A 17,652-nucleotide genomic window follows, 5' to 3' on the forward strand; every position below is an offset into this window, starting at 1 on the left:
TACCTTGGCGGCCGTTGCTAAGCGATTTTCAGCCAATCATTTTCAAGTAATTTTGCCCGGGGCCGAGGATTACAAAAATTAAGAAAGAATGCCCTCTGTCTTGACCAATCACAATTCAGTAATTTTGCCCCTTATATGATAATAATAGCTATAAATAAAAAACTCTAGGTGGCAGAGTGCCTTTAATTCTAGATGATCCGACAGAGCTAACTTCCTCTGTATAAGATGTCATCTGGTTCGTCATTTACAAGTTGACTGAAGGCAGTGTTTCTTTCTGATAGAATGAAATATGCAAATTCCTTCGGAAAGTTAAGGCTATCATTGTTTGCGGAATAATCAGATTATAGGGACTGAAGTCCCCCTCTCCTCACGCCACTGGGGAGTTTTAGCAGTTAAACTCGACACTTCAAAACTGCCCACAGAGCTCAAGCATTCTTTTACACTCTAGCCAATTTCAAATTAAAATAGTTCTCGTGAGACCTTGTATACTACGCCAATTTAGTCGCTGGCCTGTTTACGTTGAAGGTATTCTTTAAATTCCTTAATTTTTAGTGGGTTTTGGATGTTACTTTTTGTTTTCCCAAAGTTTTTGTCGGCCGAAGACGAAACGAAGATTGCGTGACTAAACACTCGCTTTGTGTCGACCTGCGTGGAAATTGTTAGCATATAAAACCGCATTTGTGTTTTCCTTTCAGTCCTAAGACTAAAATTTAATTATGTCTCCCAAAGCGATTGTTTCCTTTATTCCGCATTGAATGAGCCACGGGGAACCCAGACAAGCGACGAGTCTGGTTGTTTATTCGAAATATAAAGGAATGTATGGGAGAATATTGAAGAGTCTTATTATCGTAAACTTATATCATGAAATGTCTGAGTTAAAGCTCAAAATAAATGGAAACCTACCTCACCTGCTGTGTATTGCCGTTTCCGTGGCTCTAAATGGCGAATTTGAGCGATTTGGTGGGTTTTGCGTCGACTGTTACTATACGTTATAAGATAGTAACAGTCGACGCAAAACCCACCGAATCGCTCAAATTCGCCACTTAGAGCCACTGAAACGACAATACACAGCAAGTGAGGTAGGTTTACATTTATTTCGAGCTTTAACTCAGACATTTCATGATATAAGTTTACGATAATAAGACTCTTCAATATTCTCCCATACATTCTTTTATATTTCGAACAAACAACCAGACTCGTCGCTTGTCTGGGCCCCCTGTGAATGAGCTGGAGCTGAAGGAAACACGGGAGGAACACGGTTAACGCCTTTCCGGTTTGCGCAATCTGCGTGACATGACGTAATAGAGACGATCTACTTAGATTCCCGTCACGGTCAAATGTAACGATGCAAATTAGCTAAACGCTTCTTTATTGAATACCCATTGTGCTATTTCGAAAATTTTATTGAAAACTAATTGTTTTTTCGAAAGTTAATTGTTGCATTTCTGTGCCTGAAAGGAAATTATGAAATCTCAAGGAATTGATATTTCGCTGAATCGTGCTAAAAGGAAGTGCTACTGATCACTATTCAAATTTCGTTCTTGTCACGTCATAATAAAGTCTGGGCAAATCTCAGTTATACAGCGTGGTCAGTTTCATTGGGTCGAAGAGGAGGCATATTTTTGAACAGTTGAGGTAAGTGTCACAATCACCATTTCAAGTAAAAGAATAATTGTTATTGAAGCAAAATTATGAACGCTGCAAGGTTTTCCGTCGACATGATTTTATATATTATCTGAAGTTTCTGAAAGCTGCGTTGCGGTCAGTATACATATAGCTTATGAAGTACTTTTGTCAATAGAAGAGGTTTCTAAGTCTTCTAATGGGTATCAGGGTGTAAAATCAGACTGCTTTGCGATATATAAAAGAATTGAAGACACTCTTCAAAGCCTAATACCGATACAGTCTAGACTATACGAACGTGCGCCTTCGACGGCCATTGTGTTTTGCTAAAGCACTTTCATCGCTTGGAAAGCAAGAGCAAACTATGTGTTTTCTAGAATATAGTTATACTGGCTTTTTATTTTCAGGTGATTTCATAAACTATTCTCCAGTTCGGTTTTTTAAACAAGCCAGATACAGGCAAACAAGTTAAGCGAGTCCAAAGTTGTTTACCTTGATAGAATGCGTCATAGCTATGTTCGTCAGTGGAAAGTGAAATCTCTTGCTGAGAACTGGATCCTATTAGGAAAAGAACTGATTTGATCTTTTTCTATCGGATTATAGATCGAAATTGATTCTTACTGGCAAAATTTTGAGGAGAAAGCTAAGATTTTATGTTACATCTTTGTGAGAAGCATGCAAGCGGACATTTGCGACAGTATTATGTGAGCGCGTCCTTTGCTCAGCTTGTGCTCTGTCGTGTGTTCAGTCCGGCAATAGTTGACGGAGTGATTTTACGCGCGTTTCACGCACACTTTGTTTTCTTTGTGAACAAGAAAGGGTTTTCAAATGCTTGTGAAGTGATTATACTTGGCCGACATGAGAAAGAAGTCTTTCGTCGTCGAGAAAATCCTGAGCTCTGACGAAAGGCCCACGCTCAAAATGTCAGCAAGAAACCGTCCTTTTCGGAGGCCAATGCATGGACATTATCGACTCTGTTGATAGGAAAGCAAATTATCTTGTAATACCCCCATCGATGCAGCATCACAGTTTCTTTAGAAACTTACCCCTTTATTTTAACTTCCTCTGCTAAGATTAAGCGCCCATTACTCCCTTTGTTCATTACTCAAATGTCCGCTGCCAATAGTTTTGTCCTGCGCTTGAAAAACCACCAGCGGAGCTGACTGCCCATAAGCATACCGACAATTATGCTTCCGTGTACCTCTGCTTGGGTTTCTCGAATCATTTTTGCATGAAATGATCGACTCGGTAGACAGTTCCAATCCCCGCATCCTCTTTATTTTAACCGTAGTGTGTTCTGAATATTCATTTCAGAGAAGGGAACTTTTTTGACGACGTCCAAAGTGCTTACATCTCCCAACGGCAAGACAAACAATTCCTGCTTTAAATTAAAGCCTGTCAAGATGACTGCAAAACATTTATGGATTTTCGTGATTTTAATTATGTTGGCCACCCAAACAGAAGGGTGGAGGAGAAGGCGAAGACGGAGGTGCCCAAGAACAAACTGTGCCGTCAGTTCTTTCAATCAATGGAGTTCATGTAGCCAGCCATGTGGTAACGGAGGGACACAGACTCGTACACGCACTGTAACAAGGCGACCTTCATGTGGTGGGTCCTCGTGTCCTCCGCTGCGAGAAACACGTGCTTGCAATCGAGGATGTTCTAATGGGGGTTTTGCTCTCACTGGTCGATGTCTCTGTAAGAGCGGATATGGCGGACAATGCTGTACTAGAGGTAAAATAAACTTATTACAAACAATACCTGAAAGTAATAATTCATGGAGAGTCTAAGGGACTGTTTGCTTCGTCGATTTGTTCGGTCCCTTGATGGTCTCTTTTTCGTTCGTGCGCGTGTAACTTCAGCGCATGCACTATAGAATATTCGGAGGTTTCATGAAGATGTTAGCCATGCCTAACAAGGAAGAGACTTCTTAAAATTTTTTCCCTTCCTTGCGTGCAACCTTTCCACTCTGACACGGATATTCTCCACACTGCTCACTTTACATTTCCTACGATACCGAAAAGGAGAATTTGTTTGACAATCAGGAGCCTCTTATATTGGTGATCATTTCCTTTATTCTCATCACCTTTCCATTTGATTCGAGGGTGATACCGAGAAGGGAAATTAGAACCCAGGCATTAAAGAGTTCATTGGTATCTTCTATCTTCCTCCTTTTCACCGCTCGCACTTACATCTTACTATGATACTAATCAATTATGATTTTCGCCTTTCAGTCAACGGAGGCTGGTCCACTTGGAGTTCATGGAGCGTGTGCGACGCTCGCTGTGGGACTGGTAAACAGAAACGCACACGAAGCTGCACAAAACCGTCTCCAAAAAATGGCGGCAAAACTTGCCCTGGCTCATCGCAGCAAGATCGAGCCTGTACTCTACGCCCCTGTCCAGGTGAGAAAGCAAAGATAGATCTGAAATTTCAATTTTTCCCCTCTTTGTTGAAATGTTCTCATAAGAAAGAAACCGGAGAGGTAAGTAGACTTCAATTAAGCTTACAGATGAAAAACAGAAGTTCAAACATCATGGTATTCTTTTTTTATAAGAGGCCCTTAAAGTGTATATGACACGAAATTTTTTTTTCGTTTTCTGCTAGTTCGATATATATAACAAACGGTTGGAGAGTTTAAAATCGTTGGAAATGACTATAAACACATATTTTTCGTTTAAACTACGAGCTAAGGAAAACACTGAAAGTTGTTGACCTTGCCAATCAAGGGATCAAAGAACCAGACGTCACGAGTCCAATTCTCGCCCCAGTCTCCGGGAACAATTTTACACTTGAATTTAGCGTGTTTCGGGCGCTAAAAATCGACCAAAAAATTTGTTTCATTCATTTTCAACTCTCAAAATGTTTATTATGCATATGGAACGAACTTTCAACGAAAAAAAATTCCTTGTCATATACACTTTAAGTGTTTTCTAATTTTTTGGACTTTGAACTTTTGTGCTCAGTTATCTCAACCTTCTTAACCCGTTCACTCCCAAGATCTGATTAGTAATTCTCCTTACCTTCTGCTATACAATTTTATGATGTGAGTTTGGGGGATTTGATATTGGATCAACCAATGATCCCCTGCTTGATAGTCTTCTATATTCTCATCACTTGTCTGCTTAGTATTGTATTGCCGGATATTGTAAGGAGAAATTCTGTCTTGGTCACTCATAGGAGTTAAATGGTTAATTTTGAATTTTGAGAGTATTTGGAACTCGGATATGGCACTTTTGGTTTTCTATATACGCCTCTTTTTTACCCGGTCAGGAAATACGGACAAAAAAACCCTCTCTTTACAGAATTCTTTCCCTCCTCTTAGCTTTTGTATTTCCAAGACTGTCCTACGCTTTGCTTCTTTTATATTTAACATGCAACTTTATCAATGTGTCCAATTGGTACATAGTGAATGGCGGTTGGTCAAAGTGGAGCAGATGGACTTCATGCTCCCAAAGCTGTGGAAGTGGTTCTCGACAACGTTTTCGAAGCTGTACCAATCCACGGCCAAAACATGGCGGGAGACCTTGCATAGGCCCAACACGAGTTAAGATGACTTGTAACAAGAACCAATGCCCCGGTAAAAACTAGATGTGACTTCGCTAAGTGGAAACACTGCGTTATTAGAATAAGAAAGATAAAATGATAAGTCCTGTTCATGGTAAAGATGGGCTTTCTTTAAGGTGGCTGTTCCCGGAAACCTTTGACGTTTAGACACGCTGATCGTTTGGCTTTGCAATGACATTTTATAGTTTATGTCATCCGTTTTGTTGTTTTTGTACAGTTTCTTTGTTTAATGACATGTTCTTTTTTATTTGTTTTGCTTGGTTTTTATTTGCTTGTTTATTTCATTTTTTGCGTCTTTTTTTATCTTTGGACGCGTTCTTGAAATATTGTCTAGTGTTTCTTTGGCCTTTTAGTTCATTTACGTATTTAAAAATCAAGTGACGAAAACATATAAACATGATTTGATAGCAATTCAAATTTAAAGTGCCAACATATACAAATCCTTTCCGTCCCTTCCCCTTTGATAAAAATTCCAATCCACATGTCCGTACCGAGAGAAATACTTCTTTCTAATTAACCTGTCTATCGTTCATAATGTTAATCAGCAACTGTCTGCAGTCGTCTCCAATTGTCCTTATAGCTGATGTTCTATTTCCATTTGTTACAATTCAGTACACGGTGGCTGGTCAAGTTGGAGTGGTTGGACTTTATGCACCAAATCCTGTGAAACTGGTACCCAAGAACGTTCCAGAAGCTGTACAAATCCTCGTCCACAACATGGTGGCAAATCTTGCCAAGGGTCCGCAAAGCTGGTGCGATCATGCAACCAACAGCCTTGCCCAGGTAAGTAGTTAGATTGCTGTCCTTAGTTATTTAGAGTTCTTTTATTCACATCTTATGATTAGTCTATGAAACTAGCCTTCGTTATTAAAGCTGCTCAATGCAAAACGGAAGCCAACCCTGACTTGGTCACCTCCGTTTCTCCGCCCCCAAGGCCGTCTCAGGACTCTCTGGTGTTTTGAGGTACACACCCGTATAGCTGATGTACTATTTCTATTTCTTACAATTAAGTACACGGCGACTGGTCACGTTGGAGCGGTTGGACTTCATGCACCAAATCCTGTGGAAGTGGTTCTCAAGAACGCACCAGAAGCTGTACAAATCCTCGACCACAACACGGTGGCAAATCTTGCCAAGGGTCTGCAAAGCTGGTGCGATCGTGCAACCAACAGCCTTGCCCAGGTAAGTACTGAGATTGCTGTTCGTGGTTATTTAGAGTTTTTTTTATTCACATCTTATGATTGGCGTATGAAACTAGCCTTGAGATACACGTCCGTATAGCTGGTGTTCTATTTCTATTTCTTACAATTCAGTACACGGTGGCTGGTCACGTTGGAGCGGTTGGACTTCATGCACCAAATCCTGTGGAAGTGGTTCTCAAGAACGCACCAGAAGCTGTACAAATCCTCGTCCACAACATGGTGGCAAATCTTGCCAAGGGTCCGCAAAGCTGGTGCGATCATGCAACCAACAGCCTTGCCCAGGTAAGTAGTTAGATTGCTGTCCTTAGTTATTTAGAGTTCTTTTATTCACATCTCATGATTAGTCTATGAAACTAGCCTTCGTTATTAAAGCTACTCAATGCAAAACGGAAGCCAACCCTGACTTGGTCACCTCCGTTTCTCCGCCCCCAAGGCCGTCTCAGGACTCTCTGGTGTTTTGAGGTACACACCCGTATAGCTGATGTACTATTTCTATTTCTTACAATTAAGTACACGGCGACTGGTCACGTTGGAGCGGTTGGACTTCATGCACCAAATCCTGTGGAAGTGGTTCTCAAGAACGCACCAGAAGCTGTACAAATCCTCGACCACAACACGGTGGCAAATCTTGCCAAGGGTCTGCAAAGCTGGTGCGATCGTGCAACCAACAGCCTTGCCCAGGTAAGTGGTGAGATTGCTGTTCGTAGTTATTTAGAGTTTTTTTATTCACATCTTATGATTGGCGTATGAAACTAGCCTTGAGATACACGTCCGTATAGCTGGTGTTCTATTTCTATTTCTTACAATTCAGTGCACGGTGGCTGGTCACGTTGGAGCGGTTGGACTTCATGCACCAAATCCTGTGGAAGTGGTTCTCAAGAACGCACCAGAGGCTGTACAAATCCTCGTCCACAACATGGTGGCAAATCTTGCCAGGGGTCCGCAAAGCTGGTGCAATCGTGCAATCAGCAGCTTTGCCCCGGTAAGGAGTGAAGATTTGTTATACCCAATAGGCCGTTTCCGAATTACCTTTGGCCTCTTATTCAAAACGAGGCCTGGTGCTTAACCATTCTTGGCGGGAGGCCTTACACAGGTCAAACACGTGATAGGAAGAGTTGCAACAAGAACGAATCCCCCTGGTAAAAAGCAGATGTGACTTCACTGAGTAGAAACTGTGTTATTGTTCCATCCAATTTCCAATTCTGGGAAAGTTGGGCTTTCTTTAAAAGCGGCCTGTTCCCGGAACTTTTACGATTAGATACGGAGGTTGTTTTAACCTAAATTAATTTCATTTTTTAATATTGTTGTAATTCGTTTTGTTTGTTTGATATTGATTCTTTGTTTGTTTATCTGCTTTTTTGATGTGCTGTTTTCCTTGTGTCACGGACTATCTCTTGTTTGGTTGGTTTTCCAGTTGATTGGACACGTTAAATGACTGTCACTAAAACTAATTTGACTATTCGTTTTATCTTCCAATGCATGTGGAACACTTCAAGGCAATTTATTTCTGTAATAATTTACCACTGTCCCCTGCCAACCCGCTCTAAGAGATACTAACATTCCGCATGTTCGCACACTTCTTCGTGCATAATCTTAGATTCTATAATGTATTTTGATACGCAAGCGTCTGAAGTCTCGTGAAAATGACCCTAAATGTAGAATTTCCCCTGCTACAATTCAGTTGACGGTGGCTGGTCAAGCTATAGTGGTTGGACTTCATGCACCAAATCCTGTGGAACTGGTACTCAAGAACGCACCAGAAGCTGTACAAATCCTCGTCCACAACATGGTGGCAAACCTTGCCAAGGGTCCGCGCAACTGGTGCGATCGTGCAACCAGCAGCCTTGCCCCGGTAAGGAGTGATGATTTGTTTTACCTGATAGGCCATTTCCGAATTACCTTCGGCCTCTTTTTCAAAACGAGGCCTGGTGTTCAACCAGAAAATGAGTTTAATTTGCATGTGAATGAAAACATCATATGAAAGGATGAGCACCAGGACTCGCTTTAAAAAAGAGGCTAAAGGTAATTCGGAAATGGGCCATCATGAAGAGCTTATTTATTTATACTCTTTGATTGGCCTATGCAATCAACTATCTTTCTTAAACTAATACAATGCAAAACGGAAACCAAACCCGACTTGCCCACACTTGTTTTCCCACCCTGGTCCCCATAGGACTCTTTAGCTCCTTGAGATACAACCAATGTATTTCTTGTGTTCTGATTCACCGTTCGGTTATAAATACTGTAGCTTTGCAATTAAGTTTACGACAATTGATTAAAAAGCGGTATAGAGCAATTAGAATTTTTGTTGCACATGTGAGCCATTCCTCTTATCTTTTGTGAACGCTTTCGACAAGGAGAAAATGTTATCGGCGTACATTCAGTTTTGAAATTCACTATAACACCTGTAAGATAAATAAACTCGGGCTTAGAATGTAGGTGTAATGAACCTTATAGGTAGATTTGAATATATCAGCAAAGTTGAAATGATAAATTGGCCACCGTTACGATTATAAAAGCTGACGTTTCGAGCGTTAGCCCTTCGTCGCCATTCGCTCCGACGAAGGACTAACGCTCGAAACGTCAGCTTTTATAATCGTAACGGTGGCCAATTTACCATTTCAACTTTGTTGATATATTCAAATTATCTCGTTACCCCCACCGACGCAGCCCAAAACAGTTTTTGTAGAAACTATCAGCCTTTCCTTATAGGTAGATGTTCGATGCCTTGAGGCCTAAAGCCCTACTTACTTAATGCGGCCGAAGCCATATTTTGAAATTTAATTCCAGTAAATGTGATGAATCACTAGGCTGAAAGGAAAACAAAACAAAACGATCAAACAGCTACAGATTAAAACGGAACAAATACTATAAACAACAAAAATAATAAAGTAAAGAGGGAAAACTAAAGAAAAAAATTAACTTTGTTTTAGTTTTGACCTTTTCTTTCTTTCCCTTTTTTTCCAATTTTAATATTTGATTTCCAATGTCTTTTTCGCCCCTCACAGTGGATGGAGGATGGTCAGGTTGGGGTTCTTGGTCAAGCTGCAGCCACCCCTGTGATGTTGGAGTACAGGGGCGATCACGAACCTGCACAGCACCTTTACCTCAATATGGAGGAAAATCCTGTCCAGGAGCAGGGAATGAACAGCGCGTGTGCAACACGCATCCATGTCCAGGTAACTAAGGGTAACGGCTTACTTTGTTTCTATCAGCTTTAAATGACTGGCCACAAATTCAAATGTGTTTCATACTTGCGTCGTATACGAATTTATCTTAAGCGCCCTCCATCAAACAATTTCACTGATGCATCCTGCTTATTATTTAGTCAATGGAGGTTGGTCCAGCTGGTCTGTGTCGGTGCCATGCAGTGTAACTTGCGGCAATGGAGTAGAAACCATTTCACGATCTTGCACAGATCCTGCGCCTAAATATGGGGGAAAGCCCTGTTCCGGAAAAGCAAAGAAAGAGCAGCCTTGCTCGAGAATTCCTTGTCCTGGTAAGTGAGACAATATCGCTCTCTGATAGATTATGTTACGCTGTTAGGTTTATCAAGTTAGGTTTGGTATAGACTGTAGATGGGTCATGGGTATTGGGTAATTTTATCACTTCGTTTTCAAAAGCCACTCAACTTAGCTCCTTTAGTCAGTCATCCCCGTGTTATTTTCCACGCAAGCACTGTTTATGTAGCAGGGTTAGCCTGACCTGTGTCAATACCACACATTATACATATCCTGCGCCAAAATGACGAGAAAGAATACATCAGCTTGCTTGGCTTAATTGCGCTGGTTTTAGAAACTCTTTTTTATTTCTTTCGCAGTCAACGGGGGTTGGTCTGATTGGTCCATGTTGATACCATGTAGTGTCAGTTGCGGCAATGGAATAGAGATTCTCTCTCGCACGTGTACAAATCCCGAGCCTAAACATAGTGGAAAGCCATGTACAGGAACCACACGAAAGGAACAGGCATGCGCAAGAATTCCTTGTCCAGGTAGGTGTATCTCTGTGAAGATCAGTCTGATGTAATGTTCTACTTCAATTGTGTTTTTTCGAGGTTATGCTGGAGATTTCATATGTGTCCTTATACAGTGAACTCTGGACACCGTTTACGAGACACAAATTTTAGGAATACTTCGTTTACTGATTTAATTTTCTGAGAACACACAAAATGTGTTACAGCGCTACATGTTAAATGTTCTGTCGAATTTACAGTCGACGGTGGTTGGTCAGATTGGAGTGAATGGAATTCCTGTAGTAAATCCTGTGGTACAGGTTTGCAAGAAAGGTCTCGGAGCTGTACACAGCCAGCGCCCTTGCACAGTGGGAAACCTTGTGAGGGGGAATCATTGGAAAATCGTGGGTGCAATACACATTCGTGTCCCGGTATGTAACTGAATTGGAGGCATCTCGTCCATTCTAATTGTCATTGTTTTCTTTTGTCTTTCGTAGAAGTAGGCCTCTCGTCTAAAAGTCAACACCTTGTGAATTAAAGTTTGCTTCATTTTAGATCTGAAAGCGCAAACTTTGCACTGATTAAAGTTCATAGTGGCTACGCAAACACTTAACAGTGCTGCAGAATAAGCTATAGAAAGCAAATCCTTAGTTTACAAGTGTAAAGCCGTAAGCTAATCTCTTGTCAGTAATAGACAAACCTCTCATTGCTGAAATGTATTGGACGGCGGTTGGGGTAGCTGGAGCTTGTGGTCTCGCTGTGACAGAGTCCGTGGCGGAGGTATAAGACAACGCACTCGTTCCTGCACAAACCCACCGCCCTTTTTTGGTGGGAAAGGCTGTGGCTCTCACTACTAGGAGTTCGAGGAATGTGCTGTAAATAAAAGCCCAGGCTAGCTTTTTTCCCTACCCATGTGGCAGTCATTCTGTTGGTGGCTAGTCTAACTACATGTCTGTGCTTTTTGTCGATTTCGTGTTGATCCGTGGTCGTCTGTTTGTCTGTCTATATGTACATCGTCCTCTCTGTTAGTCTGTCTGTCCGTCTGTATGCCCATTTGCCGGTCTGGCTGTTCGTATGGCTTTCTGACTGTTTGTCTGATTATCTGTCTGTCTGTTTGTCTGTGCGTCTGGCTTTCTATTAATTTGGTGGTCTGTCTGTCTGCCTGTCTGTCTGTACGTCTGGCTTTCCGTTAATTTGGTTGTCTGTTTGTCTGTGCGTGTGGCTTTCTGTTAATTTGGCGGTCTGTCTGTCTGTCTGTCTGTCTGTCTGTACGTGTTTCTTTCTGTTTACCTGGTGGTCTGTCCGTCTGTTCGTCTCTCTGTGCGTGTGTTTGTCAGTTTCTCTGACTGGCTCTCTGTCGGTGTTCGTGATTTACCATTGTCTGCCATTCAAGTTTTATCGGTTCGTTGCGATTGTTGGGTTGTCAGTTGTTGCCTGCCCTGTGACGTCTAGTGAAGTGATCTGCTGTCTATCTGTCTGTTCTTCTGTCTATCTTTCAAAGGGTTTTCTGTTTTTCTTCATTTTTTATCTCTTGCACACCTGTTTACCTATAATCATCATCGTTGCTTGTAAGAAGTAAGTGCCATAGCTTAACAAAATATCTCGGATCGTGACAGTTGACCAAAGTTTGTGACGCTGTATGAAAAGTAAGGTATCTTTGTAATTAATGGTAATAAAACAGCCAAAACGGTGTATTTTCATTCCTCGAATTTATAGTTGACGGTGCTTGGTCAAGTTGGAGTACCTGGACGTTTTGCAGCCAGTCTTGTGGAAATGGTGTTAAGGAGCGCTTCAGGAACTGCACGCAGCCAGCGCCCAGTCACGGCGGGAAAAACTGCCAAGGAGATGCACAGGAAAAGCATGAATGTAACGCACATTCCTGCCCGGGTGAGTACGTAATCTTCGTGTGGCATGAAAATGTTGCGACCAATTGAATTTTCAGATTTTATCGATTGTCTGATGAACACACTTAGGTCGAGAGGTCGGAGTTCGAAACGTGGTTGGGTCCTTGCGTTATGTTCTTGGGGCAAACCTTTATCTCAAACTTCAAAAAATATTTAATGGAAAAGAAAATACAGCGCCATATGTGTGCTGCAGAAATTTGCTTCCGCTACGTCAATTTAAAACTTAGCATGCCACATTGCATTCTTAGCATGCCACATTGCGATTCTTTTTGAATCGCTCGAATTTTAAATATCGCTCCAGTAGTCTCATGTAATTAGCGTAATTATTAATTGCTTAATTATTCACGCTGCAGTGAACGGCGGTTGGAGTGTTTGGAGTTCTTGGTCTGCCTGTGGTAAAACTTGTGGCGGAAGCGTCAGAGAACGCACTCGTTCTTGCACAAACCCACCCCCCTTTTTCGGTGGGAAAGGCTGTGGTGCACAGAACCACGAAACGAAGGAATGCGCCTTGAATAAATGCCCAGGTTAGCATTGAAGCTATTTTTTCTTTAAAGTTAGTGAGATCAATCTTGTAGCACCACTCGTTCCTCGAGTTAACACTACTGTTTTAATGAAGGGCTTGGCCAATGTCTTTAACTTTCTCGTTTTTTCGTTTTATATATTTATTCATACTTTCTTTCCTTTTTTGTTACGCAGTCCATGGCGGTTGGTCCAACTGGAGCAATTGGACAGAATGTAACGTGAGTTGCGGTTCTGGTGTCGTGACGCGTGATCGCTACTGTAACAATCCCGAACCAGCCGTCGGTGGCAAACATTGTAATGGAACTAATAAGGAGAGCAAGTCGTGTAGGGCTGAAGGACAATGCATAGGTAAGTATAAAACTGGTACTGGGAGAGAGGATCTCAAAACCTGAAGATAAAAAAAAGAGAGTAGTTTTCTTCGGAAGTGTTTTCCAGTCTTGTCGTACACCGCGCTCTCGCGAGAAAGAGAGAGGGAGTGCGTTGCGTGACATGATGGAAAAGAGACAACGGAAGAGTCCTCGGCAAAGAAGAAAAGTGACCCTCGCCAAGTTTTCGCGCGAAGCACTCGGCGGGTTTAAATTCACGGAAACGATTATTTCATTATGCGTTTTGTGTGGTGGTTGACGAAATATCTGAGAATTTAATTGATGTTCACTCTTCTTTTTTATTTCCGTTTTGTTTTTCAGTTGAGGTCGGCTGTCACGACAGCTTTTCGTCGGACAAACTTGCAAGCTTTAATGATGATATTGACTGGTCCTCTCACTTTTCTTCACAACTGCGAAAGATTATAGGAAAATGTGCTAATTTAGCTGCGGAGAAGAAATACAGATTCTTCGCAATGGAAGACTTTGGAAATTGCCATGGAGGGCATGTTTTCGTTAGTCGATCCAAGGCATCTCGGTGTAATTATGGCGTCGGTTTGAAGGGATATTACTTTGTGTATAAGGTCTCTTTGTAAACATGAAAATCTTATCAGCTGGCACATCTACGATCGCTTGGATTTATTATAATCAGCGATTAGCAATCAAAAATGAACGAGCGTTTAAAAGAGGTGACTCACCGGTAATCGATAAACAATGGGTATCTAATTTCTAGCTTGCTGCTTCTTTCCATCAGCCACATTGGTGGAACGTGTCAGCTTGTTTGGATGCAATCGTTTTACCGGTTCACTCATTTGAAAAATTAGTGCTCGGGTAATCAGAGGATTGGAGAAAAATGGAGATGGCTTTGCAATCACGGATGAGTGGTTTTCATGCGAACTTTATTTTAGTTGCAATCCTATTGAACGCTAAGAACAGTTAAAAGATTCAGTATCAAATCATACCGCGTTCTTAAAATGGAATTTAATTATGACAGACGCAGATAGCTATACATTTATAATTGTCTTATCCTTTTTTATTGCCGGTTTCATTATCATTTTCAAAAAGTCAGACTTTGAATTATGTACGAATAAATGAAATTATTCATTTCATTCTAAAACGTTTTTTGGAAGAAGCGTTGTCTGGGAACGATTATGCAGTCACGCTGTAAATCTTATCAAGCCAAAGGCTATTGGTTGCTATTGGTTTCAAGGCTATTGGTTGTCTGAAAAATACTAGAATAGATAACTGATTAGAACCATAACTTTAACAGAAAACTTTAGAGAACCACCGTTGGATCATCAAGAAAAGAGGAAGCTAAGATGCTGACAGATGACACTTGAGCTGTAACCTTCTAGCTGTCGCCTGGCTAAGCTATGGCGCATTACTTAAAAAAGCTGGTTTATAGTGTCTGTCACGGGACTTAGAAACTGCTTACTTCCTGTTTACTTTACATGTTATCAAACCGATACAATAAAGGTTCCCTATAAATTTGTTTCTAGTCGCCTCGTAAATAAGTAGTAATTATAGACGCTTTGAGACTGGACAATGACCCGGCGTTTTAGTTTCCTGTTTCTTGATTAAATCTTAAAAAGGCTGCATCTTCTAGGTGCAAGGGTCATAAAAGTTTTATGAATACAGGGGTTTTTAAGTTTTGAAGGATGTAACGCCTTTCAAAACAGAGACTACTGGAACTCCTGAAACGAAAGAAGGTTAGCATTATTATCAAAACTCTCAAAGTTCCAACACTTTCAACGTTCGGAATTAATACTTGCCTCAGAACGGTAAGGAGGGAAAAAATACATTTTATGATAGTCGTGAATGAATCAATGCTGAAGGAAGTTTTCCCGAGACACGTTCTTTTCTCTTTAGCTTCCTCAGTGGTTGATTCAGTCCGTATTAAATAGAGCCAGTTTACTCACATTTCAGTTCATCTTGGTCAAGCGGTGTTGCATAGACTGATAATTTTTATAAGACTGTATCTTCTATAAACGAGCCACAGCTGGGAAATGCATAATGAATAATCTGAGTCAGGTAATTATAGAAATGTCACATATATAGCACACTATATTTGATTGTTTTAATAGAAAACGTTTACTGATAAATTAGTGACGCGTACTTTGAAGTAAAGCATCCGGTGATTTCGAACTTTTTAGCTCTCAAAGTTCAAAGCTTTTCTTCTTTCTTTTTTTATAATTACTACAATTAGTAGTACTTTGGAAGCTCGTTTCTTACAAAATGGTTCACCTAAATCTGTCTTAAAACACGCGAGGAGAATGGGGCGAAAACCTAAAGAAACGCGAGCAACTGTATCGGGCTCCTTTGTCCGAAGGGGAAAAAAATATTTCTTCTCTTTATCAGCTAAGAGCTCTGTCACGATAGTTATTTTGGGTTACAGACTGCAATTGGAGCAACTGCGTTTCCCCACACGTTGGTGATAATTTCCCCAATATTTCTTACCAACAGACTTTCACGAATACCTTTGCGAAAATGATGCCAAAATTGCTTTTGTCCTTTGCTTTGCTCTGCTTTGCTTCGGTGGTACACCAAACAGATGGATGCCTGTTCAGCTCGGGCTGCAGCAAAAAGGACTGCGTAGTAAGTTCCTGGTCCAAGTGGAGTAATTGTACCCAGTTATGTGGTGAGGGAGGAACACAATGGCGAACACGCCGAGTGATTAAAGGAGCCAGATGTGGTGGGTCTTGTCCGTACTTGCTCGCAGATATCCGGACATGTAATAATGCATGTCCCAACGGTGGAACTCCAGTTTTTGGTCAGTGCAACTGTAAACCCGGCTATAGTGGAAAGTGCTGCACTGGAGGTAATTACAGTTGTAGTTATCGATGATTGAGATACTGACTGAATGACTGACTACATAATTTAAGTAATGACTGACTTAGTGATTCGACCTGCTCATCTCTTCTCTTAGTTGATGGAGGTTGGTCCAACTGGAGCAACTGGACAGCTTGTTCGAAAACCTGTGAAGTTGGAATCAAATCGCGAACGCGGAAGTGCTCCGAACCAGTGCCGCAAAATGGCGGGAAATCATGTGAAGGGTTACCGAGAGCAGAAAAGAAGTGCGGTAACAAGCAACCGTGTCCAAGTAAGAAAATCACAGAGAACTACAATATGGTGTAGCACATTGAAAAATGGCGATAGTTTATTACCAGCCGTAGTGCAGAGATCGAACAAGCCACTACCCTCTCCTCCCTTCCACCTCCTATGCTCCTCTAGGAATTATCTAGGACCAATTCAACCGGAGCCGAGAAAACTGTGAAAATCTAGCGTAAGAAAAGTGTAGTAACAATCACACCAGTAGCAGAAATCAAAGCTGAAAAGTTTTTCCTCTTTTTTTTTTTAGTTGATGGAGGTTGGTCAGATTGGAGTGAGTGGACTCCTTGTAGCGAAGAATGTGGCTCAGGCTTTCAAGAGCGTGCTCGTAACTGCAGCCAACCAGAGCCTAATTTTGATGGAAAACCTTGCAAGGGAGAGGCTGAAGAAGTTCGAGAGTGCAACCACAACTGTGAAGAAGACATATTCGGTCGTTTGTTGTAAAATCGTTCCGTGTTACCCAATGAGTGCTGTCTTGTTAGTTTGTTCTAGCCTGTGTTGCTTTTTGAGCATCCGAGTTAAGTTTAGTTTGCCTTAGTTTCATTTGCTAGAGTGCTTTCCGATTTGTTATTGTCATTGAACCAATACTAAAGTAATCGCTGCAAAGAAAAAATGTCAAAAAGGGCTAATGTGTATCCAAGGTAAGTAAAGGCCAACTTGTTGAAGCATTATTTTGTCTTAAAAGGGCATTAATTGATGTTATAACTGTAAAATTCTTTCTTAGATAAAGCAAAGCATGGCCATGATAAACTAGCGGATTTTTCAATGGACACGGAAGAGCTACTTTATGATCTCTCTACACTAGTCCCATCTTCCTTAGCGGTACGCGTTAACTCATTAGTATTCAAAGAACGGAATAACTACAGAACATTACCATAACCTAACCTGGTGCAGCATCATTTATGTTTTCTTTTTTATGATGCAATTATGCCGGCCTCGCTTGGGGATATACGATTCAACATTCACTGAATGATAATTCAGATTTAAAATCTTCTTTTTGTGGTTAGTCACAGAGTAGGTTTTAGCTTCCATTGCGACATTGTTTCAATTCTACGACCGGTGCTGTGATATGCAACGAGAAATTGATTTTATGAAGATCACAGGGACTTAACTGTCATGTCCCAACAAACGGCGTAAACAAGATACGATAAGGCTGCATTGTCGATTAGAGGAACATAGATAGATATTGCACAAAATAAACTACTGTGAGAGCTAAAATTCCTTGCCACATTGTCTTTTTTTGTTTTGTTCTTTGCACCTTGTTTCAGAATTTCCTCAAATCTAACGAACTGGATTCTGACGAAAGGGGTTATTGGTGGGGTAAGGGAGTGCGGGGGACTTGTACGGTTCCAGAAACCTGTCAATTATCGGGTTTCGCTCGTCTAAACTGACCGAGAGCAAGAATGCACCCC

General features: G+C 41.3%; 2 protein-coding genes across 2 annotated transcripts; both read left to right on the plus strand.

Annotated features, from left to right (window-relative positions):
• Positions 1–1,341: 1,341 nt before the first annotated feature.
• On the plus strand, positions 1,342–14,624 carry LOC111337491 (SCO-spondin). The gene is made up of 18 exons (XM_088759186.1): positions 1,342–1,635; positions 2,938–3,357; positions 3,858–4,028; positions 5,033–5,203; positions 5,803–5,973; positions 6,202–6,372; positions 6,504–6,674; positions 6,903–7,073; positions 7,204–7,374; positions 8,074–8,244; positions 9,401–9,571; positions 9,721–9,891; positions 10,213–10,383; positions 10,605–10,775; positions 12,061–12,231; positions 12,602–12,772; positions 12,945–13,118; positions 13,457–14,624. The coding sequence occupies exons 2-18, from the start codon at positions 3,027–3,029 to the stop codon at positions 13,726–13,728; spliced, it is 3,171 nt and encodes a 1,056-aa protein (XP_088615312.1). The 5' UTR covers positions 1,342–1,635; positions 2,938–3,026; the 3' UTR covers positions 13,729–14,624.
• A 154-nt stretch (positions 14,625–14,778) lies between these two features.
• Positions 14,779–17,451, plus strand: LOC148732179 (thrombospondin-2-like). Its single transcript, XM_088759193.1, has 4 exons — positions 14,779–15,163; positions 15,596–15,950; positions 16,059–16,232; positions 16,491–17,451. The coding sequence occupies exons 1-4, from the start codon at positions 15,146–15,148 to the stop codon at positions 16,682–16,684; spliced, it is 741 nt and encodes a 246-aa protein (XP_088615319.1). The 5' UTR covers positions 14,779–15,145; the 3' UTR covers positions 16,685–17,451.
• The last annotated feature ends 201 nt before the right edge of the window (positions 17,452–17,652 follow it).

This window comes from Stylophora pistillata, chromosome 4 (assembly GCF_964205215.1).
Source record: "Stylophora pistillata chromosome 4, jaStyPist1.2, whole genome shotgun sequence".
NCBI lineage: Eukaryota > Metazoa > Cnidaria > Anthozoa > Scleractinia > Pocilloporidae > Stylophora > Stylophora pistillata.

What these genes read in the sequence shown, in the direction of transcription:
- LOC148732179 (XM_088759193.1), top strand. An exon ending in TGGAAAGTGCTGCACTGGAG is followed by an intron (nt 15,951 to 16,058) that starts GTAATTACAGTT and finishes CTCTTCTCTTAG; the next exon opens with TTGATGGAGGTTGGTCCAAC. An exon ending in TAACAAGCAACCGTGTCCAA is followed by an intron (nt 16,233 to 16,490) that starts GTAAGAAAATCA and finishes TTTTTTTTTTAG; the next exon opens with TTGATGGAGGTTGGTCAGAT.
- LOC111337491 (XM_088759186.1), top strand. Translation starts at nt 3,027, where the DNA reads ATGACTGCAAAACATTTATGGATTTTCGTGATTTTAATTATGTTGGCC. An exon ending in CAACCAACAGCCTTGCCCAG is followed by an intron (nt 7,074 to 7,203) that starts GTAAGTGGTGAG and finishes CTTACAATTCAG; the next exon opens with TGCACGGTGGCTGGTCACGT. An exon ending in GGCTGAAGGACAATGCATAG is followed by an intron (nt 13,119 to 13,456) that starts GTAAGTATAAAA and finishes TTTGTTTTTCAG; the next exon opens with TTGAGGTCGGCTGTCACGAC.